Below are 27,597 nucleotides of genomic sequence, written 5' to 3'. Positions count from 1 at the left end.
TTAAAGGTTAGATTTATCCATTCATGACCACAATGATTTGTACTGCTGCCATAACATCATGGCCACAGACCCACCTCTAAAAAAAACTCAGAGATGGGTCTAAGGATTGAGGGGTTGAGTTAGAGCAGAAAAGCCTAGGCAAGAATGGTAAGGCCCCCAAGTTGGGCCTCAGTTTCCTTTCCAATAAGAGCCTCCAAAGAGGCCACAAGAGTCATTGGTTTAAAGGTTAGAGTTATCCATTTATGACCATTTATGACGACAATGATTTGTACTGCCGCCATAACTTCATGGCCACAAACAATAATGGAGAATGCAGAAAGGATAAATCTTATGCCTGAAGTTTCCTCTGAGCGCTCCTGCCTCGTCCAGCCTTAGATTCTATTATCTGAAATACATTTAATATGTTTTGTTGTTTCGTTCCTTTATCTCCAAGTCATCTTTTATTTCCTTTCAAAGGTCACCAGGTACGGACTAAAAATAAAGCAGCTTAGTCATGTCTTGGGATGTTTAATCACTTAAAGTACATTAATGATGGCCTGAACAAACCGGCCAATTAGATCATTGTGAATGTCTGAGACGCTGAGTTATATTCATTTCCTAAACCTTCCCTGATCTATTTAAATCAAGGTCCTATCCCTCAAACCACTTCTTAATATTTCATGAGGCAAAGGATTAGGATCTAATGGCTAATAACAGATACTCAATATAACCTAATTAGCTTCAGAAGGATAGCAACACAATGCAGGAAGAGTGGGCGTCTATGCAATGCATGTTGAAATATATATATATATATATATATACATAGCACTAATTGGCCATGATTCTAGATTCACTTCATGTATTTAGTGGGATTAAGGGTTAAGGTTGTCCCTACTGTGAGTTATCTCCTACTGTAGACCTGCCCTGTGGGAAGGAGGAGATGCCTACTGGCCCTGGAAAGTTATGGGGTTTCTCTACTCTTAAACAGGCAGGAGATTCCAAGGTTCAGAATCTTTGGCCTGGATGGTTCAAGGGAGCTAGAGGTAGAAGAAAGCCCCCTGAGATAAAGAGATCACCTTAGTTCAGGGATCCCCAATCTTTAATATCTGTGAGCCACATTCAAATGGAAAAAGTTTTGGAGAGCAACGCAAACATGAAAAAAGTTCCTGAGGTTGCCAATAAGAGCTATAATAGTCTATTTGGTAACCACTATATGTACTGGCAGCCTACAGAAGGCTCAGTTTGCCAGTTACACTGGATTGTCCTGTAATCAAAACTTGTCCCCAAGTCAGGAATTCAAAAATAACTCCCTGGTTTGGGGGCACTGAGAGCAACATCCAAAGGGTTGTCGAGCAACATGTTGCCCCCGAGCCACTGGTTGGGGATCCCTGCCTTAGTGGAAGTCAAGAAGAGGACCCTGTGACTAAAGAACTAGTCACTGTTAACTTAGCCCATATATTAGTACAGACATCATATAGAATAATGGAGGACACTGCAGGACTTTGTGTTTATTGACGTGTTCCACTACATGTTTCGGGCAAAGCCCTTTTTCAAGAACAACAATATCTGAACAAACAACATTTAAGTGGTTCAAAGACCTAAATCCAACTCATATTTTAGCACGGTATAGGAGTGTGAGATAATCAAGGTAGCAAATAAAGCGGGGTGAGCCCCTCCTGGTAACTTCAGCCTTGGTAAGAGCCGGATATCTGGTTATCAAACAGGAAAATCAGCTCTTCTACTACAGGGAGTACAAATGGACTCTCTGCACTAGTAATGCTTTACGTCTTGGACCCCATGTGGGGCTGGAAAGGTGGTAAGCACAAGGGGGGAGAATTGCTCCTAAGGGAACTCACTAATTAATAAGATTGCAACTAAAGGGGCCATGTCCCCAGCCACATGAGCCTTAAGGGGAGCACTTTTGCATTTCATCGTGCCTCAACGTGGGGCAATGGTATATGAGCCCAGGCGATTTACTCTAGTTCTTTTGCACCTTATCTTCCTTCATAAATGAGCCTTATGCTCTCTTCAAACGTGCCTTGTGGCTGTTTTTCTAGTCAAAGCAAATGAGCTCGTTCTGGGAAATTATAGATACACGAAAAGTGAACAACAGAAGAAAGAGGTCAAAGATTATTTTTTTTTATCCTGTATGTGGCTTAATGCAAATATCTCTGAATAAAATGTTGCACATTAACCTTTCCAGAAAGAATCTGAAAAGCGACGTGACACGAGCTTCGCAAGGTCCAGGGCATTTGGGAAATGGCCAAGTTTGAATTTTGCTTGGAAATACTTTAAATACTTTATTCAGAGTATGGGTTTATTATCTAGTCTTTAAAATGATTATTAACTGTTTATTTCATAAGACTTTTTTATAACCTTATAATGAATGTTCCTGGTGTAGATATATGCGCCCAGTTGACCTAGTTTCTCAGCAGTGACCAACAGAATTCCACGATAATATCAACAAAAAAGATCAACTGATCAACTTATTTAGGAAATTCCACCAAGACATCATAACTACTGATCTGTCGCTTGACCATAAAATTCGCAAAATGCCAAGAAAATGCGCGTAACAGCGAAAAATTCACAAAACGTATTTGTCGTGCGATTTTTGTCACCCGCGTCTTTTTTGTCGCCCACATCTATTTTCTGATGCCCAAACTTTTTTGATGTCCAAACTTTTTTTACGTGACCGCGCCTTTTTCTCATGCGACTGCGCCCAATTTGACGCGCCCACGCCCCTTTTTTTTACGCGACCGAGCCCGAATTGACTCGACCACGCCCCATTTGATGCGCGACAAATTTTTCAGCGTCAAATTTTCACCTTATAATGAATGTTCCTGGTATTGATATATGCTCCCAGTTGACCAAGTTTCTCAGCAGTGACCAACAGAATTACACGATTATATCAATAAGAAAGAATTTTCAAAAATTGATCAACTTATTTAGGAAATTTCACCAAGACAACTACTGATAAGCGAATCTGTCCCGTTTCGCTTCACCATAAAATTCGCGAAACGCCAAGAAAATGTGTGAAACGACGAAAAACTCACGAAACGCATTCGTTGCACGATTTTTGTTGCCCGCATCTATTTTCTGTCCCCAAACTTTTTTGATGTCAGAACTTTTTTGACGTGACCGCGCCTTTTTCTCATGCGACTGCAGCCAATTTGACGCGCCCGCGGCCCTTTTTTAGCGCGACCGAGCCCGAATTGACTAGGCCGCGACCCATTTGACGCGACAAATTTTTCAGCGTCAAATTTTCACTGATGTTTCGCAAAACAATTTGCCAATAGCGAAATGCGGAAATTCGCTGCGAATCCATGCCTGGCGGAAAAAATTCGCTCATCACTAATCATAACCTCAGCCAAGACACAAAGAAGAAGAGGAGATGAACTCTTCTATGAAGGAGTGTTGAGTTGATCAACATAAAGAATTCCAAAGCTCATGGTTCTTCCCCATACAAAAGAGAGATCAATATTCTTAGAAACTGAAACAGCTGCAGATTGTGCTTTATTGTGAGAGTTTATGAGATACAGTAGAACACTCCGAGAACAATTCAGCAGGAGAATGTACAATAACAATGGTCTCATAGGAAAGGACATACTGTATATCCTGTCTTCTCCCCCAAGTCTTTCTTTTTTTAGTATTTTATTTCTATTCTTACCCACTGGCTAGGGATAGAAAGAAAAGGTTAAATATTGACTTATTGTATTACACTTTTGGGTTGAAGGGTGTCTCTGTAGAGTTAAGCAATATCATCCTCCCATGCCAATAAAACATGGATGTCACATGTGGAGTCATTTGGGGCCCATTCAGCCTGCTGCCCATATTGTTATGGCCCTCAACATTATAGGATTGGCTTAGTTTCTGTTTAACCAAACTGTCTATAACACAGTATACTTTGCTAAACTTCCAGAGTAGTTGTGCCCTCTGTAATGAAGTTTAAACGTTTGTACCAGATACTTTGAAAAAGTCTAGTTTTTTTATGACTTTTCTCGCAGCTAGTGATGAGCGAATTTTTTTCGCCAGGCATGGATTTGCAGCGAATTTCTGCATTTTGGCATTGGCGAATTGTTGTGCAAAACTTTTCTGTTTCTTTTGTTGCACGTTAAATTGGGTGCGGTCGCGTCAAGTGGGGCATGGTAACGGCAAAAAAGGATGCGGTCGCATCAAAATTGGGGGCGAGGTCATGTCAAAAAGCACGGGTGACAAAAAAAATAGACGCGGGCGACAAAAAATTGATGCCAGCGAGAAAAAAGATCTAGCGACAAATGTGTTTTGTGAATTTTTCGCCGTTTTGCAAACTTTTTGCCGTTCTGTGAATTGACTCAACCGTGCCCAAATTGACGCGCGGCAAAAAAAAATTCTGCGCAACGAATTTTTCAGCGTCAAATTTTCACAAAACAATTTGCCAATGGTGAAATGTGGAAATTCGCTGCGAATCCATGCCTGCCAAAAAAATCCGCTCATCACTAATCATAACCTCAGCCAAGACACAAAGGAGAAGAGGAGAAGAAACTCTTCTATGAAGGAGGGTTGAGTTGATCAACATAAAGAATTAGAAGCTTCCAAAGCTGACAAAAAAAAATAGACGCGGGCGACAAAAAATTGATGCCGGCGAGAAAAAAGATCTAGCGACAAATGTGTTTCGTGAATTTTTCGCCGTTTTGCAAACTTTTTGCCGTTCTGTGAATTGACTCGACCGTGCCCAATTTGACGCGCGGCAAAAAAAATTCTACGCAATGAATTTTTCAGCGTCAAATTTTCACAAAACAATTTGCCAATGGTGAAATGCGGAAATTCGCTGCGAATCCATGCCTGCCAAAAAAATCCGCTCATCACTAATCATAACCTCAGCCAAGACACAAAGGAGAAGAGGAGATGAAACTCTTCTATGAAGGAGGTTTGAGTTGATCAACATAAAGAATTAGAAGCTTCCAAAGCTGACAAAAAAATAGACGCGGGCGACAAAAAATTTATGCCGGTGAGAAAAAAGATCTAGCGACAAATGTGTTTCGTGAATTTTTCGCCGTTTTGCAAACTTTTTGCCGTTCTGTGAATTGACTCGACCGTGCCCAATTTGACACGTGGCAAAAAAAAATTCTGTGCAACGAATTTTTCAGCGTCAAATTTTCACGAAACAATTTGCCAATGGTGAAATGCGGAAATTCGCTGCGCTCATCACTAATCATAACCTCAGCCAAGACACAAAGGAGAAGAAACTCTTCTATGAAGGAGGTTTGAGTTGATCAACATAAAGAATTAGAAGCTTCCAAAGCTGACAAAAAAATAGACGCGGGCGACAAAAAATTGATGCGGGCGAGAAAAAAGATCTAGCGACAAATGTGTTTCGTGAATTTTTCGCCGTTCTGTGAATTTTATGGTGGAACAGGACAGATTCACTCATCACTATTCACAGCGACTTTTCCTTGTGACTTTTTTTTAAAAAAATTAGATGTTGGGGAAAACGAGTTTAGTCGAATTTGAAAATAAAAGAAAATGGGAAATTATGAAGTTTTAGTTAAATGCCCCTAATTATTCTTCTTTCCTATGAAGGACTTTATTATATTCTGTTATTTGCAGTCATTAAACCCAACTTCCACGGGGGCGAGCTTTGCGAGACGCACCAAGGCGAGCGAAATGAATCCCGCGGAAGGCGGGGACGCGCCTGTACGCGCAAAGTTACATATTTAACAAGTCGAGTATTTCTACCCACCAGGTATATATTTCGTCAGCGTTTTTTTGGAAGATTAAAAGGATTTCACCCCCTGTTGCTTTAAGCAGAATTACATTTTGTTTCTCACAAAGCGCGCCGGGATTATACAAAAACTAAAAGCTCAAACTGTTTAAATCAAAGCCATTATGTAACATGTTTTAAGGTCTTTTTTTTTAAAAAAAGCCGGCTGGCAATTGTCCCAAATCTTGTCACAGTAAACGCCGAAGGCAATTTTAAAAGCAGGACCCCCTTCCCCGCCGCCCCTGTGAAAGGTTTCAGATGCTGATTGATTCCATAGAAATTGTCACTCAGACTCTCTCCTGAAGCCTCGATGAATTGGCTTTTGTGCCATTTTTTTCACCTCAGTTACTGGGAAGGAAGTGCCTTTTTTAACTACTGTATCTAGAATAAAAGCTTTCAAATTGCACTGTCCTGTTTTTTTTTTTTTTTTTTTTTCAGAGCAGAATGACTTGCCTTCAATTTCTAGAGCAAACTGTACTGTGTCTGCAGTGAGCGAGTCGGGCTTGTAGCTCCTCTGTGCTGAGCGGAACTGCTGCACATTATAGGGCTCGGCGGTTATTGCTACTTACAGTCGGTTTGAGTCAACTTCTTTCTTCATCTTACTCTGTCTGTATTTTTTCCAGGCCCCTGGGGATGGGGGGGGGGGGATATCACTCTAACAGCAAAGCAGTAAAGTGTGCCTGAGTCTGAGCTTTCAGAAGGAGCCAGCGCTACACATTAGAACTGCTTTCAGCTAACCTATTGTTTCTCCTATTCCCATGTAACTGGAGGAGTCCCAAGCCGGACTTGGATTTCTTACTATTGAGTGCTATTCTGATACCTACTGGGAGCTGCTATCTTGCTCCCTTCCCATTGTTCTGCTTATCGGCTGCTGGGGGGGAGGGGGGGGATATCACTCCAACTTGCAGCGCAGCAGTAAAGTGTGCCTGAGTCTGAGCTTTCAGCCAGCACTACACATTAGAACTGCTTTCGGCTAACCTATTGTTTCTCCTACTCCCATGAAACTGCAGGAGTCCCAAGCCGGACTTGGATTTCTTACTATTGAGTGCTATTCTGATACCTACTGGGAGCTGCTATCTTGCTCCCTTCCCATTGTTCTACTGGTCGGCTGCTGGGGGGGGGGGGGGATATCACTCCAACTTGCAGCACAGCAGTAAAGTGTGCCTGAGTCTGAGCTTTCAGCCAGCGCTACACATTAGAACTGCTTTCGGCTAACCTATTGTTTCTCCTACTCCCATGTAACTGGAGGAGTCCCAAGCCGGACTTGGATTTCTTACTATTGAGTGCTATTCTGATACCTACTGGGAGCTGCTATCTTGCTCCCTTCCCATTGTTCTGCTGATCGGCTGCTGGGGGGGAGGAGGGGGGATATCACTCCAACTTGCAGCGCAGCAGTAAAGTGTGAGTGAAGTTTATCAGAGCACAGGTCACATGGCTGTGGCACCCTGGGAAATGAAGAATATGGCTAGCCCCATGGGAAAAACAGATTACAATGCAGGATTCTGCTGGAGAAGCTCTATTAACTGATGGGGTTTGTAACAAACATGTTTTCCTGTGACAGTATTGCTTTAATGTATTTAGCGCTAGTGTATGATGCTCTGTGCTTCCTTTGTGGAGGTTAAAAAGATTATTCTCTCTTATCACAAACTGCTGCTTAAAAGGCAGAATTTTTGTGTTGCTGGGTGTTGACTAAGGACGACACATATCTCTAATCCTATTTCCATAATTATTCCTGGGTCCTGCAGACACAAACTAAGCCTTTGTCTAAGCCACTATATATCTTTTTATGTCACTAATTTACACGCTGGCTGCTTAGGGAAAAAACATGGTTTTAGACAAGCGAATCCCTAGTGAGCGTGAAAAGAATAGACTTGTAGAACATATTCATGCATTGCCGTATGTGGGTGCTTGTGTGTGAATATGTATGGATCTTCAAAAGAGTCTTTAAGGTTTGATCTAATGATGAGAGAATATTTTCCCCAAGCATGGATTCACCGGAACATCGCCATTAGCAATATGGGAAAATTTGGCACATTCAGAAAAAGCCTTGCATGTCAAAAAAGTTGCGTGGTTGCCCCGTTTCATGAATTTTTCAGCATTTTTTCAGCCAAATGGGACAGATTTGCTCTTCACTAGTTTTACCCTGAATTTACTATGAAATTATATATATATATATATACAGTTCCAAAAGAGTCCATAAAAATAGGGGTTCAGCCAATTCAGGATTCAGTTCGGGATTTGGCCAAGATTTGTGCATTTTCCAGCGCCGGATTTCAAATCCGGGCGCCCCTAGGCCGCCCCCTATTGCTCCCTGCTCATGCGCGAACAAACCCCCCCCGCTGACGCAAGCGCGCATGCGCGGACATTTAAACTCCCATGAGGAGCACTGGGGAGAAGTCCCCAGTGCTCGGTATGGGAGCAAAATGTCAGAATTTTTGTGCGGCGGGCAGCATGCCGCCCCTAAGTTTCTGCCGCCCTAGGCCCGGGCCTTTGTGGCCTCGCCACAAATCCGGGCCTGGCTTTTTCAGCAGGATTCAGATTCGGCCGAATCCACGCTCCAGGATGAACTGAATCCGACTCCTAAAAATCACGTGACTCTTTGCCACATAAACGATTATCTTTCACATTTCCCTATCTTAATTTGCAAATTAGGATTCGGTTCAGTATTCGCCTGAGTCTTTAGCGAAGGATATGAGATTCGCCTGAATCCGAAAATATTGGATTTGGTGCATCCCTAGTTACAAACACTATATTCCTACAGCTCAGATTCATCCATCGATTGTACTTAACCCCTCTTAAACTTCAAAAAATGGGTCGCAGCACTGGGGCAACATTCCCCAGATGCCAAAATTCAGTGTCCTCCTTTCTACACTTATCTTGGGAATGCCCTTAATCCAAAACTTCTGGTCTAACATAATCAAATGGATGGTAGACAACTTGGGGTTCCCAAACTTGTGGACACCCAAAATATGCCTGCTGGCCCAGATTGAAGACTTGGTGCCACTCAACAAAACAAGGTCCCTGGTTCGGACTATACTGTACTACGCAAAGAAAGCGGTAATACTAAACTGGAAGGGAAATAATGCTCCCTCAATAAAAACATGGCTGGCCCTTATGTGTATCTTCTGTTGCTCCCCGGTTCCTTCCTTTTCCTTCCTTTTTATGTTTCATAAACCAATAAAAATGATACTATAAAAAACCCCCCACTATATTCCTGTCTCTCTTAGCTGCTCTGTCCTTCCATAGTCCCCTGCAGGGCAGAAGAAGACCTTAAAAAGTCTATGTGTGCAATTTATCTTGACAAGAATATGGAGAGGGCCAGTAATTGATATTTTGTGCTTTACAGTAGATTTTAGCCTGCCCTTAGTATTTACGGTATGTTCTCCATTTTACCAAACTGCAGCATTGGCGTCCTGTAGGAAGTAGGACCATCTAAGTAGGACATCTGTATGAATGGGCTCTATCACTGAACCGTGGCTGCTTGGTTCTGAGTCTATTGTTCTTCTTTATTAGCCATTCGGAGTACAGGAAGGTTCACATATATTTATTCCAGTAGAAAATGTGTTGTGCCAAGAAGTAAAAAGAGTTTCACTCTTGTTCCAAGCCCTATCTGAGTTATTTTTGGTTCTGCTAAAGTCTTCAAAGGTGGCCATACACTGAAAGACTCACTCAATTGGTAAGGTAGTCAAGCGAGCAGATCCTTCCCTGATATGATCTCCTTGAAAATTAGATTGATCACATTGCCTACATAGAGGCTGTCAAGTTTCAGGCAGATATCGGTCAGGTAGACCTGTCTGAAGTCCCCACACCGGGGCTGATATTGGTGAGTCTATGGTTCTTCTTTATTAGCCATTCGGAGTACAGGAAGCTTCACATTTATTTAATCCAGTAGAAAATGTGTTGTACCAAGAAGTAGAAAGAGTTTCACCCTTGTTCCAAGCCCTATCTGAGCTATTTGTGGTTCTGCTAAAGTCCTCAAAGGTGGCCATACACTGAAAGACTCACTCAATTGGTAAGGTAGCCAAGCGGGCACTTGTTTCCCTGATATGATCTCCTTGAAATTAGATTGATCCCATTGCCTACATAGAGGCTATCAATTTTCAGGCAGATATTGGTCAGGTAGACCATTGTGAAGTCCCCACACCGGGGCTGATATCGGCGAGTCTATTGTTCTTCTTTATTAGCCATTCGGAGTACAGGTTCACATATATCTAATCCAGTAGAAAATGTGTTGTACCAAGAAGAAGAAAGAGTTTCACCCTTGTTCCAAGCCCTATCTGAGCTATGTTTGCTTCTGCTAAACTGTTGAGATCTTCACAGGTGGCCATACACTGAAAGACCCACTCAACTGGCTAGGTAGCCAAGTGAGCAGATCTTTCCCTGGTATGATCTCCTCGACGTGGGGGAAATTAGATGATCCCATTGCCTACGTAGAGCCTGTCAATTTTCAGGCTGATATCGGTCAGGTAGACCTGTGTGAAGTCTCCACACCAGGGCTAATATCGGACTGTCTATGGCCACCTTTACACTTCTGGATTGTAATAGTGTCTCCCATAAACAAAGCAATCTGGTCTGGTGTTCATTTCAAGCCCTTACGCTACTTTGTTTGTTTTTGCTTAGAAACCTAATAAGGGGTGAGATGTTACTAACCTGAACTCTTGCTGTTTTGTTGAGTCTGCTGAAGAGAAATCAATTGCGGCTACATGATCTCCATCGGTTAATTCTCTGCGAGTACACCATTAATTAGAGAGCAATGATGTTATTTGGGATGGAAACACTCATGAAAGCAAAGCCTGTTTCTTATTGAACATGTCCACTAAGTGCAGCTTAAAGGGAAAGTCTAACATTCAGAAGAAGGGGATGATCCTGCTTTGGAATAGACTCAAAGTGAAAGAAAATATTTAGAGATCAAAGTGCAACATTAGACCTGTTGCAAGACTTTCCTTGACTTTTATAAACTGCAGACTTGTTGCAATTGACTTTCTCTACATTATGACTACTGACTTGCCTCAGGCGGCAGTGAGCGGCCAGTAACCGCGGCAACAAAAACCCTCCTCCCGTGACTTTTGGAGCCAAATTTTTGTTTTTTAAAACGAGCACTCTCTGCACTAACGATACACCCCCCCTCTGGACTTGCTCTGATGCTAAAGCGCGGAGCGGGAGATAGGGGGCGTCTTCGGGGCTGATGCTGCCTGAGGCAGTCACCACTGTGACTACTATATGCCTTTTTGCCCCTCCTTATTGCCTCCCAAACACTTGTATACACTTGTAAGCTTAGGGGTATAATATTACATATCATAGTGATGATCAAATTTTTTTGCCCAGCATAGATTCACAGCGAATTTCCGCATTTCACCATTGGCGAATTGTTTTGTGAAACTTCTGAGAAAATTTGGCACTGGAAAATTTGGCACGCGTCAAAAAAAGTTGGGTTTGTCGCGCAATTTTTTTTTGTCACCCGCGCCCATTTAGACGCAACTGCACCCTTTTTTATGCAACCTATTTTTACGTGGCCGCGCCTATTGTGACACGACCCAAGATAGGCGTGGTCGCATCAAGAAAGGGCGCAGTCGCGTCAAAATGGACGCAGGCAACAAAAAAAGACACAGGCGACAAAAAATCATGCAACAAACCCGTTACGCAAATTTTTCGCCATTTCGCAAATTTTGCTGTCGTTTCACAACGAATCAGGACAGATTTGCTCATCACTAATCATAACTAGGGATGCACCGAATCCAGGATTCAGTTTGGGATTAGACCAAGATTCTGCCATATTCAGCAGATTCAGATTTGGGCAAATCCATGCCTCTGGCCAAACCAAATCGGAATCTTTAAAATCATGTGACTTTTTCAATTTGAAAATTTTTCGTTGTGGCTGCAGCACGCGGTTCTCTTTAACCCAGTGGTTCTCAACCTGTGGGTCGGGACCCCTTTGGGGGTCGAAAGACCCTTTCACAGGGGTCCGATAAGACCATCGGAAAACCCATTTTTCCAATGGGCTTAGGAATCATTTTATGGTTGGGGGTCACCACAACATGAGGAACTGTATTAAAGGGTCACGGCATTAGGAAGGTTGAGAACCACTGGTTTAACCCTTCCTTGTCCCAGTTTTATATAAAATTAGGTTTTGGTTTGGTATTTGGCCGAATCTTTCATGAAGGATTTGGGGTTCAGTAGAATCCCAAAATAGTGGATTCGGTGCTTCTAATAATAACTGGGGGCAGAGTAAGACAAAAATATTGACATGTAACTCCAATTTCAATGATTTATCAATCTAAAACCTGATGAGAATTGATGGGCAAAATTTGGGGGATTGACGGCTAATTTCTGTGTTTCACCATTGGCAGTTTTGTTTGGGAAACGGGTGAAAAAAAAATTTCATGAAAGTTTTGAAAGATTCGAGATTTTTTCGGCAAACCGAAACGGGACCGATTCGCTCATCACTACTGGTGAGCTTCTATAGAAGTCACTGGGAGATATATTTCCAACATTCAGAATATTTCATTGTTCACATTTTTTTATTAAACAGTCAAATATCAGAGGAACAATGCGACGGATACAATCTGTTTTTTGTTTTTTTAAATTTAGAAAAATGTGAAATATGAAAAATCTTTCACCTCATATTCGTATTCACAAAAGAAGGAGCTGCCACCCTGATTGGCTCAGCCGAGAACAGTTGGGAAATGCTACAACTATAAAAATATGATGGGAAAAGACCAATTGCTCGGAGACGGTTACATTAAACTGAATTATCTGGTGTTTTATTTACCCAAAAAGAATTTGCCCGATGTTAAGCACTTGGGGTGACCTTTTTAAAATCATGTGACTTTTTCAAGTTGAAATTTTTTGAAATAAATTTTAGTGATTTATCAATCTAAAACCTGGTGAGAAGTGATGGGCAAAATTTTTTGGATTTACGGCTAATTTCTGTGTTTCACAATTGGCACGTTTGGGAAACGGGTGACCAAAAAAAGAAAAAATTGTGCAACAATTTATTTTGATGCACAACATTTATATTGTTTCGTGACTTTTTCGCCGTTTCTTGAATGTTTTGAAAGATTCGAGAATTTATCGGCGAACCGAAACGGGACCGATTCACTCGTCGCTACTGGTGAGCTTCTGTAGAAGTCACTGGGAGATATATTTCCAACATTTTATTGTTCACATTTTTTATTAATATCAGAGGAACAATGCGATGGATACAATCTGTTTTTTTAAATTTAGAAAAATGTGAAATATGAAAAATCGTTCACCTCATATTCACTAGTGATGAGCGAATCTGTCCCGTTTCGCTTCGCTGAAAAATTCGAGAATCTTTCAAAAGATTTGCGAAACGGCAAAAATGTCGCACGGCTATTATTTTGTCGCACGGCTATTATTTTGTCGCCCGTGGCTATTATTTTGTCGCACGGCTATTATTTTGTCACCAGCGGATATTATTTTATTGCGCGGCTATTATTTTGTCGCCCACGGCTATTATTTTGTCGCACGGATATTATTTTTATATTAATTTTTCTGCTGCAAATTTTTTCATCCGTTTCACGAAACAATCCGCCAATGGCGAAAAGTGAAAATTTGCCGTGAATCCATGCCTGGTGAAACATTTCACCCAACACTAGTATTCACAAAAGACAGAGCTGCCACACTGATTGGCTCAGCCGAGAACAGTTGGGAAATGCTATAAAAATACGTCGGGAAAATCAGCATTTGTTGAAAAAAGACCAATTAAAACTGAATTATCTGGTGTTTTATTTACCCCAAAAGAATTTGCCCAATGTAAAGCGCGGACCAATAAAATGATAGATGTGACACTTGGGGTGACCTTTTTAGTTTGACACATTGAGATAATTTTATTTTATTTTGGGTTTTTTTTTACTGTTAAATTCAAGCCGGGACATGTGATGTGTTTAGAGACGTCGCTGCCTGAGGGCAGAATTCTAACAAGGCCAACATTTCTAAGGGAACAAGATCAATATTTAAAACTTAAGCATTTGCCAAGGCACTTGTTGTGTCTAAAGAGACATTCTCACTGCCTAATGTTCTGCCAGCCCGCCAATCACGCGGCGGATCCGAGATTGCACAAATTGCAGCCGGCGGCACACCTTTCCATTGTGGAATACAAATCACCCCCAATTATTTTAGGTACCTTTCATGTTTATTTATGGGAAAGAAGTTAAGGGTATTTATTCTGTGAAGCCGGATTTGATTTCTTCATTTATTTCATAGAGAATTTACATTTTCCAAACAAAGAAGAGAAAAAATTCTGCAGGTATTTTACCCAAAGTGACAACAGTAGGTTCATTGATCCCCTGTATTTGATATTTACACCACTGAGCAAAAAGATACTTAAACGTATCGTCGGACTGGGCCACCGGGGTACCGGGAAAAAAACCCGGTGGGCCCCGGCCCTTATGCGGACCAGACTCGAACACCCCTGTGGCGCTAGCGTGATCCTTCGGTCTCCTCCCTCTGAAGAGGGGGTTGGAGAGTGTTGGGGTCCCTTGCAGGGCAGGAGTGAAGGCGACGGGGGCCATTGCGGGGTGCAGGGGGACCCCTGAGGCAGAAGCCCAAGTACCCCCAGTCTGACCATGCTCTGTATAATTATGTATAGAAGTTAATAAAAAACCTATTTACACATGGAAACCATATGACCAATGAGAATTCTACTGACCGAAAACTTAATTAAAGATGCAAGAGAATTGACCAATGGGAATACTGATTCCCAGCATCTTCCTGTTATCTTACATATAGAGATAATGATGGCATTTTCCCGTCATTATATGGCACAGGAATCAGACATGGGTATAAAGGGACAGACTTGTTCAGTGCTGGGAAACTGTGCTTATTGCTCCCAACTCCAATTGCAGGAACAGAGAACAGGGAGCCGGATTTATACAGATGAGCTGGGATTCTCATTGCATTTTAATGCTGCCGAGGGCACTGGGGAGCCTGAAAAGTTTAACTGTGCAATTGAATACAACCCTGATGTTGCTGGACTACAGCTCCCAGCATGCCTCAATCATTCTGGAATTTGTAGTCCAGCAACAACTGAGTAAAGTTTGGTTGAGCGGTGCTGTACAGCAGGGTTTAGTGCCCCTTTAGGAAACATGGAGATTAGTCACCCGCGATAAATCTTCGTTGCCGCGGGCGACTAATCTCCTTGACATGCCATCCAAATGGCAAGAATGTAAATTGGCGGTGGGATGGCAGATGCGTCGCTTCATTTTCCCGAAGTCGCCCAAAGTTGCCTCTCAAGGAAACCTTAGGCGACTTCTGGAAACTAGTGACATGTATGTTATCCCACCGGTGATTTATATTCTTGCTGGTGGGATGGCATTGCAGGGAGATTAGTCGCCCGCGGTAATGTGGAGATTAGTCGCCCGCGGTAATGTGGAGATTAGTCGCCCGCGGTAACGAAGATCTATCGCGGGGCCACTGCCCTTAAGGGGTCATTACTACTAAAGGGGTCATTTCTATGGTCTTACAGAACTACCAGAACTAATTGTCTGGCACGGTAACGGGTGTCAAGTGGAATTTTCCTGTTTTTACTTCTAAAGTCACAACCACATTTCAAAGTAACGTTCCTTCTAGAAGAACGAAACATATCTGAACACAAGTAGATCCCGTCAATACAAATCCAGATTAGTGTATGTGTGTTACTAAAACCGTAGTTGTTTTATTTACCGGTACTCACTCATTACTAACCCTCAGAACCCCAGATCCTCCCCCTAACATGCACTTTTTTATTGCAATTATTATTTATTTATTATTTGTGTATTATTGGTACAGAAAGGATCAATTATATAAAATGTATAATCCTCTTGAAATGTCTTGGATAAAAGCCAGGGCTCAGATAAACCTACAACAGAACTGTGTTTATGGATATCGTTCTTGACTCAAATACACATAGCTACATTTTTTGTGCCTCAGAATGTTGAGGTGAAATATCTAATATCTTCTTATTTTCCACACACAGTGTCGATATGGGACTTGGATGGATGAGAGCTGTAAGGTAAAAATCCTCATATGTTGTTGTGTCAATCACAAGACCAAATTGTGGCTTAAACATCTCTAGGGTTGCCACCATTCCAGCTTTTAACTCTGGACCTTTCTGATGATGCCAGTATTAGACAGGATGGTAGCAATCCTATATTCTCTTATGTGCTTGTAGTGTCCTTCGTGGTTCTCCATTTTTTTTTGCCCTCCCTTCAAAATATGTTCATTCTGTTTGAAAAACCATAAAACACATTTCCGTTTCCATCCGTTCAGGCAGATGGAATAGTTTTGCCTTATAGTGATTTTCAGTTTGCATCGCAATAGCCATTCTAGCCATATGAACACAGTGTACAGATCTAAAGGGGGTTTTCTTCAACAATGTCCATATTGTAGGTGTCGGTGGCCTATATTAGGAGTAACAACGGCAGATATGGATATTCAACATCATACTATGTTGACCTATAGAGATAAACATTGCCTATTCATGTTAATTTCCCATAAGGGCAACAACATTTTGCTCCACAAGAATGGCCTGAGCAGATTATGACCATGACTGGCCTATGTGAAGAGTAAAAATGTTACAAAATGTTAAAAATAATATCCATCTGTTGACCTTAAGAGTTAAACAATGCCTATTCATGTTAATTTCCCATAAGGTCAACAGCATTTTGCTCCATAAGAATGTTCTGAGCAGATTATGACCATGACTGACCCAAGCAAAGTCTCAAAGAGAAGTAGGGCAGAAATAAAATCACAAATGAGTCCTGGAAACATCTGATCTGTTAGGTATTGAAGACTCCAAAACCATGAAAAGAACAGATGTGACTAATGCCCCAGTCTTCAAATAGTCTTGCCCTGAGCATAGCCTGAGCAGATTATGACCATGACTGACCCATGACTGGCCTATATGAGGGGTAGCCAAAGGGCAGCAACATTTTGCTCCATAAGAATGGCCTGAGCAGATTATGCCCATGACTGACCCAAGCAAAGTCTCAAGGAGAAGTAGGGCAGAAATAAAATCACAAATGTGTCCTGGAAACATCTGTTTTGTTAGGTATTGAAGACTTCAAAACCATGAAAAGAACAGATGTGACTAATGCCTCAGTCTTCAAATAGTCTTGCCCTGAGCAGATTATGACCATGACTGACCCATGACTGGTCTAAATGAGGGGTAACAATGTTACATTCAGATATGGATATTAAAAATAATATCCATCTGTTGACCTAAAGAGTTAAACAATGCCTATTCATGTTAATTTCCCATAAGGGCAACAACATTTGCTCCATAAGAATGGCCTGAGCAGATTATGCCCATGACTGACCCAAGCAAAGTCTCAAGGAGAAGTAGGGCAGAAATAAAATCACAAATGTGTCCTGGAAACATCTGTTTTGTTAGGTATTGAAGACTTCAAAACCATGAAAAGAACAGATGTGACTAATGCCTCAGTCTTCAAATAGTCTTGCCCTGAGCAGATTATGACCATGACTGACCCATGACTGGTCTAAATGAGGGGTAACAATGTTACATTCAGATATGGATATTAAAAATAATATCCATCTGTTGACCTAAAGAGTTAAACAATGCCTATTCATGTTAATTTCCCATAAGGGCAACAACATTTGCTCCATAAGAATGGCCTGAGCAGATTATGACCATGACTGACCCAAGCAAAGTCTCAAGAAGAAGTAGGGCAGAAATAAAACCACAAATGTGTCCCAGCAACATCTGATCTTTTAGGTATAGAAGACTCCAAAACCATGAAAAGAACAGATGTGACTAATTCCACAGTCTTCAAATAGTCTTGCCCTGAGCATAGCCTGAGCAGATTATGACCATGACTGACCCATGACTGGCCTATATGAGGGGTAACAAAAGGGCAACAACATTTTGCTCTATAAGAATGGCCTGAGCAGATTTTGACCATAACTGACCCAAGCAAAGTCTCAAGGAGAAGTAGGGCAAAAATTAAACCACAATGTGTCCTGGAAACATCTGATCTTTTAGGTATTGACTCCAAAACCATGAAAAGAACAGATGTGACTAATGCCTCAGTCTTCAAATAGTCTTGCCCTGAGCTCAGAATATGAATGGAATCAGAATATGCCATTTGCATCCAATGCTTTGCGCTGGCCACAGACAAAACCGCCAACGTGTCATGAAGACACTTGAAAGCTCTTAGTCAACGCGGAGCTTCTCATCTCTAACAATAGCGAGTCTACTGTGAACTACTGCACATGAAAGTTTCTGATAAAAGCACCCAAAGCCCCAAATGAAGCTTTATTGATCTGATACAATTTGATAGAGCCGCTATAAAGAAATACTCCTCTCTGTAGTGATGGAGAACAATAGAAGCCCCCACCTGGTAACTAGGGTAAAATGGGAACTGGTCATATGACTTCAAACAGGTGGCGTGATTCATTATCCTGTATATATATATATATGTTCTTTCTATCTAGACTCATTTTATATGCCAGCTACTTTACACTCACCATGCTATGAATAGAGTATGTAACTAGAAAGATAATTGAATCTTCAGAGACTTTGAGGTTCTGAACCATAACTGTCGCAAGCTGTCATTTTTTTTTTCTTTTAAATCTCTGTTGCTTACAAGTTGCTTTCGCTACGTACGACAAGTCTGCTATTTCAGTTTACTAATGTCGACATGTTTCTTTCCCATGTATTACAAGCTGGTTGGTTTTTTTTTTTGAGATGTTTGTCTTTTATTTATGCAACAGAAATGCGCAGTATAAACTCACAACGTCTACAAGGCAGGCAGACGGGTGGTAAAAATAAACTGTGTCGATTTAAGTCATCAAAAAATATCTGTGGTATTGACTATACAGGTATGGGATCCCTTATCCGGAAAGTTCTGAATTAGGGAAAGGTCATCTCCCGTAGACTCCATTTTAATCAAATAATTCAGATTTTTACCTTTTCTCTATAATAATAAAACAGTACCTGTACTTGATCCCAACTAAGATATAATTACCCCTTATTGGGGGCAGAACAGCCCTATTGGGTTTATTTCATGGTTAAATGATTCCCTTTTCTCTGTAATAATAAAACAGTACCTGTACTTGATCCCAACTAAGATATAATTACCCCTTATTGGGGCAGAACAGTCCTATTGGGTTTATTTAATGGTTAAATGATTCCCTTTTCTCTGTAATAATAAAACAGTACCTGTACTTGATCCCAACTAAGATATAATTACCCCTTATTGGGGGCAGAACAGCCCTATTGGGTTTATTTCATGGTTAAATGATTCCCTTTTCTCTGTAATAATAAAACAGTACCTGTACTTGATCCCAACTAAGATATAATTACCCCTTATTGGGGCAGAACAGCCCTATTGGGTTTATTTCATGGTTAAATGATTCCCTTTTCTCTGTAATAATAAAACAGTACCTGTACTTGATCCCAACTAAGATATAATTACCCCTTATTGGGGCAGAACAGCCCTATTGGGTTTATTTCATGGTTAAATGATTCCCTTTTCTCTGTAATAATAAAACAGTACCTGTACTTGATCCCAACTAAGATATAATTACCCCTTATTGGGGGCAGAACAGCCCTATTGGGTTTATTTAATGGTTAAATGATTCCCTTTTCTCTGTAATAATAAAACAGTACCTGTACTTGATCCTAACTAAGATATAATTACCCCTTATTGGGGGCAGAACAGCCCTATTGGGTTTATTTAATGGTTAAATGATTCCCTTTTCTCTGTAATAATAAAACAGTACCTGTACTTGATCCCAACTAAGATATAATTACCCCTTATTGGGGCAGAACAGCCCTATTGGGTTTATTTCATGGTTAAATGATTCCCTTTTCTCTGTAATAATAAAACAGTACCTGTACTTGATCCCAACTAAGATAGACTTAAGGTGGCCATACATGCTAAGATCCACTCGGTTGGCGATGTCGCCAAGTGAGTGGACCTTCTCCCCATATCCCCACCTACGGGTGGACGATATTGGGCTAATTGGGTTCTTTGGCCCTAGGGCCAAACAATCGAATTAAGACAATCGGTATAGGTGATGGAGGTCCGGGGACCGCACCAACGAGCCAATGCGGCCCCCAATCCAACAATAAAATCAAACCTGCCCAATCAGGATCTGCCCAACTTCAGGCCAAATTTTGCTTGGGCAGGCCCATCATTTGTGCCCATACATAGCCAGATAAGCTACCAAATTGGTCTAAAGGAGATCCAAATTACAGAAAGACCCCTTATCAGGAAAACCCTAGGTCCTGAGCATTCTGAATAACAGGTCCCATACCTGTATAGGGTTGTGTGTAAGGTGCATTGGTTGAATACAGTATGTCAGTAACCTGTTCCTGTAGTTAAAAACTTGGCTGGGGCAGAATGTGCAAACACCTACCCACTTGGCACCCTAAAGCAATGGACTGTAAGTATGATGTCCCCCCCCTCACCTACAGTGTATATTATGGGTGGGCGCGCAAAGTAATATAATAATTGCCTATATATTGTCTATAAGAATTTCTTTACAGGTCGGCATTTGGCCAAGTTAGATGCACCTCAAGCTAATGGGGAGCTAAACCAATAACACTTGGGCAGGTCATACACCATCATTAGTCTCCTGTCTTCCTCTCTAACAGGGCCTATATTGGGTTTTACCTGTGTAAAGGAATAACAAATTCCCTGTTATATATATATATAAATATATATATATATAGAGAGAGAGAGAGCAAACACATTAGTAGTGAGGGGCTCATACATTCTATCAAAGTCAATTTCCCATCCATTTGAAGTGTTTATACAGACATTACAAATGCATTGGACAGGCACAATATTTTTGTATGAGGTTATTCACACAAGCTTCACTTTTTGTGCTTTGATCCTTGAAAAACTCTAGGTGTGCTCTGGCGACTGCATCTCTAACTAACCTTAAAGTGATAGTGACACTCAAAAAACTACTCTTCAAAATATTAATGTACATATAAGTTCCCTATAGGTCATGTTGATTGTTTTTGGCTGATAGGGCTGCTTGTGTAAGTAATTGTTACTTGAAGTCCCCAAACCTGACTGTTTTGCCAGCCTGACTGTCCCTTCTCAGCCTGACAGTTACAGCATCTAATGCTAACGGCCTCCTGCTGCACAAATATGGCCGCCCGCTCATAGAGGGACATGGGGGATCAGATAGGGAATGTAAATCAGGCAAATACTTTTATCGCAAAATTATTAAGGTCATGGAATCGGATTTGTTACATGCAATTTCTGAGCTTGAGGTAATGGTTGGCCCTTTGTACCATCTCCAAGGACATGGAAATGGCTATATTACTGGGGGTATTAAATTGTTGGGAACCCCCTCACCCTGGTGTATAATTACTTGCCTCGGACCCAGGCCAACATCTTACCAGCCAGAACCCAGGCTACCAACTTACCAGTCACGACCCAGGCCAACTTCTTACTGGTCACGACCCAGGCCAACTTCTTACCAGTCACCACCCAGGCCAACTTCTTACCAGTCAGGACCCAGGCCAACTTCTTACCAGCCAGGACCCAGGCCTACATCTTACCAGCCGGGACCCGGGTCAACTTCTTACCAGCGAGAACCCAGGCCAACTTCTTACCAGTCACCACCCAGGCCAACTTCTTACCAGTCAGGACTCAGGCCAACATCTTACCAGCCGGGACCCGGGTCAAATTCTTACCAGCGAGAACCCAGGCCAACTTCTTACCAGTCACCACCCAGGCCAACTTCTTACCAGTCAGGACTCAGGCCAACATCTTACCAGCCGGGACCCGGGTCAAATTCTTACCAGCGAGAACCCAGGCCAACTTCTTACCAGCCAGGACCCAGGCCAACTTCTCATCAGCCAGGACCCAGGCCAACTTCTCATCAGCCAGGACCCAGGCCAACTTCTCATCAGCCAGGACCCAGGCCAACTTCTCATCAGCCAGGACCCAGGCCAACTTCTTACCAGCCAGGACCCAGATCAAATTCTTACCAGCCAGTACCCAGGTCAAATTCTTACCAGCCAGGACCCAGTCCAACTTCTTACCAGTCACCACCCAGGCCAAATTCTTACCAGCAAGGACCCAGGCCAACTTCTTACCAGTCACCACCCAGGCCAACTTCTTACCAGCAAGGACCCAGGCCAACAAATTGGCACTCCCCATGATTCAGCCTGTTCTTCTCCCATGAAATTCCCTTAAAAGTGCCCTTGTTGGGTTGTGGGACTGGGGCCTTCCAATGGGAACACTATTGGGTTTATACGGCTTGGCTGACCATTAACTTCCACAACCCCTGTATAAAATAACAATAAACTTTAGTTATAATTATATAATAATAAAATAATCCCGATCTCCTCGGTGTTTACGGAGGTGGCTTTTTATATAAAACAAACAAACGAACAAAAAGAATCTACTTTAGAATCTGACAATATTAAAAATATTAAAATACCGTTGCTTTCCCCCAGCAACTTCTCATATTAAAAGACGTGTAAATCTTTCCCGATGAAACTTTATTTGCCGCGATAGAATGATATTTTATTAAAACACTTGTTTACATTATTCTCAGACACTGAGCAGGGAAAAATGACACCCGATAGAGATAAAATATGTTGATCCGTTAGCGAACGGGACGCGTTTTATGTAGCCCTCTACTTTCTTCCAGACACTATTAATATTTATTTGTCTTGGGGGAGAAAATAAGAGGCTCCCTCTGAATGCCAAGAGGCTGCCGGAGATCCATTCGCTAAGCAGCACCTCCGACAAGCGTGATTTAATGCCATGTACTAAGTTTAGTATATTCCATTCTTTTCATAGTGTCACTTTCATAAATACAATCAGAAAAGTGGGAGCGGAGAACACGGAACCTTCACTGCTTTTATCCAATGTCAGAGCGGAATAATCACCCCCTTTGATGCTCCCTCTGTATATTGTATAGAAATAATTGTAATTCCTATCAGCTCTTTCTCTAAACTGTATGGATCTCTATACCTTCGGTCTACTAAAAAATCATTTAAACATTGATTAAACCCAATATTACTGTTCTGCCCCAATAAGGGGTAATTATATCTTAGTTGGGATCAAGTACAGGTACTGTTTTATTATTACAGAGAAAAGGGAATCATTTAACCATGAAATAAACCCAATAGGGCTGTTCTGCCCCAATAAGGGGTAATTATATCTTAGTTGGGATCAAGTACAGGTACTGTTTTATTATTACAGAGAAAAGGGAATCATTTAACCATTAAATAAACCCAATAGGATTGTTCTGCCCCAATAAGGGGTAATTATATCTTAGTTGGGATCAAGTACAGGTACTGTTTTATTATTACAGAGAAAAGGGAATCATTTAACCATGAAATAAACCCAATAGGGCTGTTCTGCCCCCAATAAGGGGTAATTATATCTTAGTTGGGATCAAGTACAGGTACTGTTTTATTATTACAGAGAAAAGGGAATCATTTAACCATTAAATAAACCCAATAGGATTGTTCTGCCCCAATAAGGGGTAATTATATCTTAGTTGGGATCAAGTACAGGTACTGTTTTATTATTACAGAGAAAAGGGAATCATTTAACCATGAAATAAACCCAATAGGGCTGTTCTGCCCCCAATAAGGGGTAATTATATCTTAGTTGGGATCAAGTACAGGTACTGTTTTATTATTACAGAGAAAAGGGAATCATTTAACCATTAAATAAACCCAATAGGGCTGTTCTGCCCCAATAAGGGGTAATTATATCTTAGTTGGGATCAAGTACAGGTACTGTTTTATTATTACGGAGAAAAGGGAATCATTGTTTAAGATGAGATTGGAATTGTTCTTTCCGTAACTTGGAACTTTCTGGATAGAGGGTTTCCATATAACAGATCCCATTCCTGTACTAAAAGCCAGCAAGGGGAACATTTAGTCTTAATAGACTGCACCATTTTCCACTTACTGTAGGGGAGTGAATATACCGAATGCCTTTACTTTTCCAAACCATTAAGGGTGTAAGGCTGTGTCTAAATTTGAATGATTTAAGGAAATGACCTATACTTAATACTAAAACCCTTTTTGAAACTTCACCTATGTGGTTGTGTCAAAAAATGGGTGTGGTCGTGTCAAAAAGGGTGTGGTTGTGTTTAAAAAGGGGTGTGGCCACATTAAAAAAGGCATGCCCGTCAAAAAGGTCAAATACGTTCCTTATTTTACCATGTGACCTAAACAAGAAAAGCCTTTTGATTGCTAACATATAGATACATAGGGGTGATATAGGGGTTTTCAGGTTTTTAGCACAAACCACTGAGAGATAAGAAAGGGCAAATAACGAATTCTGAAGAGTTTGACATTGAGTCGGCCTCGGCCATAGTGAAGATTTGTAGTTCAGCAAGAGCCGGAGGGCAGAGTTATTGCTTATACAGGATCTACACTCTGCATTTACGGAGCTGTGGACTTGGCTTTAGACACAACCGTACACTTTAACCCTTTGCAGCTGGGCCTGCCAGCCGTCCCTTTGATGTACCCAGCGGAGGATCCCGTTGCCTCCTCATCAATAAGTCATGGCAATTGCTTTGCAGATGCTTTTTAAAGTTTAATAACGACTGCAAACAAAAGTTTGGTTTCTGCTCCACCGGAGGGATGAAAACATCTGTTTCAAAGACAAGAAGAATTTATTATCCTGGGCCCAAAAGCCCAACATTAAACATCACCGCAACTTTGTCTGCGCTCGCAGTCGCCTACTGGGTTTGTACATCAAAGCCCACGGACGCCCCCTGTCCCATCCTGACTTTACATGAATATGCCAACGTGCCAACAGGATTTTCTGGATTGAAGGAGACTGTTCCTTATCTGGAGCAGCCTAAATCCCATCTAAATAAACCATTTTCATATAAATATACTTGTTTAGCAGTATGTGCCATTGGGTAATCCTAAATAGGAAACTGCCATTTTAGGTACTAAGGGCCCCCTGGGATCATAGGAGTCACAGTGCACACAAACAAGCCAAGGCACACATACATGCTAGGCCCCATCAGCCAATGAATGGGCAGAGTTCTGCCTTTTGCTCCCACACTACTTCCTGTTACAGTTAGAGCTGCATCACTTCCTGTCAGCTGATCTCTGAGGGAGCACACAGTCCATCACTAAATGGCGGCTCAAGGGAAAGGATGTAAAAGGGCAATATTTACTGATATATATATTCCAGTTTGGGGAGATTCTTTAATAGGTCCCTTTATATGATGTAAACTATCTGTTACTCCCACACTACTTCCTGTTACAGTTAGAGCTGCATCACTTCCTGTCAGCTGATCTCTGAGGTAGCACACAGTCCATCACTAAATGGCGGCTCAAGGGAAAGGATGTAATAGGCCAATATTTACTGATATATATATTCCAGTGATATGGGGAGATTCTTTAATAGGTCCCTTTATATGATGTAAACTATCTGTTACTCCCACACTACTTCCTGTTATGGTTAGAGCTGCATCACTTCCTGTCAGCTGATCTCTGAGGGAGCACACAGCCCATCACTAAATGGCGGCTCAAGGGAAAGGATGTAAAAGGGCAATATTTACTGATATATATATTCCAGCTTGGGGAGATTCTTTAATAGGTCCCGTTATATGATGTAAACTATCTGTTACTCCCACACTACTTGCTGTTATGGTTAGAGCTGCATCACTTCCTGTCAGCTGATCTCTGAGGGAGCACACACCCCATCACTAAATGGCAGCTCAAGGGAAAGGATGTAAATGGCCAATATTTACTGATATATATATTCCTGTTTGGCGAGATTCTGTAATAGGTCCCTTTATATGATGTAAACTATCTGTTACTCCCACACTACTTCCTGTTACATTTAGAGCTGCATCACTTCCTGTCAGCTTATCTCTGAGGGAGCACACAGCCCATTGCTAGCTTCAGGTGGGGTTTTTCGCCTTTCTCTGGATTAACTGGCAGTTAGGCAGGTTATACTTATTGTACAGCGCTGCGGAATATGTTGGCGCTTTATAAATAAATGTTAATAATAATAATAATAATAATATATAGGCATTATGGTTGAACGTGATGGACATACGTCATTTTTCAACCCAACTTACTATGTTACTATGTTTAAATGCATACAATAACCTATCTCTATTGATGTACAAAGCTTCAAATAGTTTCCATCAAAGTTATGAACAGGCAGTAAAGTGTGGGCGGTATCTTTCATTTCATTTTCAAAATATATGTTTTTTTTATCCATCGTAGGAAAAAATTGAATTTCAGAAGGATGGCGCTGGTAGAAACGTTTCTAGGGATGACCAGTTTTATTGTATTGTTCTTCCAAAAACCAACGTGCCTTCGGCCCAATGAAAGTGGGGGGTACGCCCCCCAATAGTGGCTATCTGCCTTCCATGTTCTCCTCATCATCCTTCCACGTCTCACTGTGAACGTTTGATTCATTATCCGCTAATTAGGCATTGAGAAATAACAAGTCAAGCCTTCAATTAGCCGAGATGTGTGATAATCGCCCGGTAATAATGCAGAAGCCGTTGTGTTGTAATGATGGTATCGTGGTAATAAAATTGTGTTATTAACAAGGAATATTTATTTAGTGACAACAGCTCTAATTAATTCATATATCCATCAGCGGGATACACTCCCGTCGTAATAGAGTGCCCTAGATTAACCTTTTGCACAAAGCAAAGGCAGAGCTGAGCATAATAACCAGACTCTAACCCCAGTGAACCAATCACAGTGGACCCCAGTAAACCAACAAACGTTTTCCAAGGGGACTGGAGACATAGTACTGGGAATCATTCCCTAGCAGGAAACCCACCAATAGTGATGAGCGAATCTGTCCCATTTTGCTTCACCAAAAAATTCGCGAATCTGTGAAAAGATTCGCGAAACGGCGGAAATTTTCGTGCGTCAAAAAAAAAATTTCACCCGCGGCTATTCTTTCATCGCGCGGCTATTATTTTGTTGTGTGGCTATTCTTTTGTCGCCCGCGGCTATTATTTTGTCGCACGGCTATTCTTTCGTTGCGTGGCTATTATTTTGTCACCCGCTGCTATTATTTTGTCGCTCGTGGCTATTGTTTTGTCACCCGCGGCTATTGTTTTGTCGCCCGCGGCTATTATTTTGTCATGGGTGACCATTTTTGGCCGCGCGGCAAATTTTTCCACTGCAAATTTTTTCATCCGTTTCGCGAAACAATCCGCCAATGGCGAAACGCAGACATTCGCCACAAATCCATGCCTGGTGAAATATTTTGCCATCACTACCCACCAAGTCTATCCGTAGCATTACAATTAGCAGGTTCTGGGTCTGGTTATCCGTGTCAGACCGGCCTGTCGGCAAACCGGGACAGTTCCCAGTGGGCCCTTTGACCTTTATGGAACACAGAGCATTAACTCTTTTATACTTTTTGCATGTTCTGCTTGTGTTTTTTTTATTCCCAGTAGTGCGAAAGACAGGAAAGAGTAGGTTTTGGAGTCTGAGATGGGGTCGGGGGAAATGACCGAAGCCAAATCAGGTGCGGTCATGAAAAAAAAGGTGCGGTTGCGTGAAAAAAAGGGTGCGGACGCATCAAAATTGGGCACGGTCGTGTCAAAAAGCGTGGGTGACAAAAAAATAGACATGGGCGACAAAAATAGATGCGGACGACAAAAAAGACACGGACGACAAAAATTTTTTGCGACAAATGTGTTTTGTGAATTTTTTGCCATTTCGCGAAATTTTATGGCAAAGCAAAACGGGCCAGATTCGCTCATCACTAGCAACAATGCAACAGAACACGCAGGATAACACGGCCGCCCCCCATTGAATTAGTCCTGAATGTGTTGTTTTGGAAGCAGCCTCTCCGGTTGCTCCGATATCTCTACGAATAAAATGCTTCCCATAGACTTCAGTGAACTGGGATCTAGTTGGGAAG

The 27,597-nt window shown here is 41.6% G+C and overlaps 1 protein-coding gene across 4 annotated transcripts in view; it reads left to right on the top strand.

The window, feature by feature from the left end:
* The window catches only part of ctnna2 (catenin alpha 2), a 1,024,232-nt gene that overhangs the window by 473,185 nt on the left and 523,450 nt on the right, over positions 1 to 27,597 (top strand). For 2 of the 4 annotated variants that reach the window (NM_001097305.1, XM_031895815.1), the window contains 1 exon segment: positions 15,696 to 15,731. The exons of the other annotated variants lie outside the window; for them this stretch is intronic. In NM_001097305.1, the coding sequence (NP_001090774.1) occupies positions 15,696 to 15,731 (36 nt within the window). 4 annotated transcript variants of the gene reach the window in all.

Source organism: Xenopus tropicalis, chromosome 1 (assembly GCF_000004195.4).
Source record: "Xenopus tropicalis strain Nigerian chromosome 1, UCB_Xtro_10.0, whole genome shotgun sequence".
NCBI classification, from domain to species: Eukaryota; Metazoa; Chordata; class Amphibia; order Anura; family Pipidae; genus Xenopus; species Xenopus tropicalis.
This window is presented reverse-complemented; position numbering and strand designations above follow the sequence as displayed.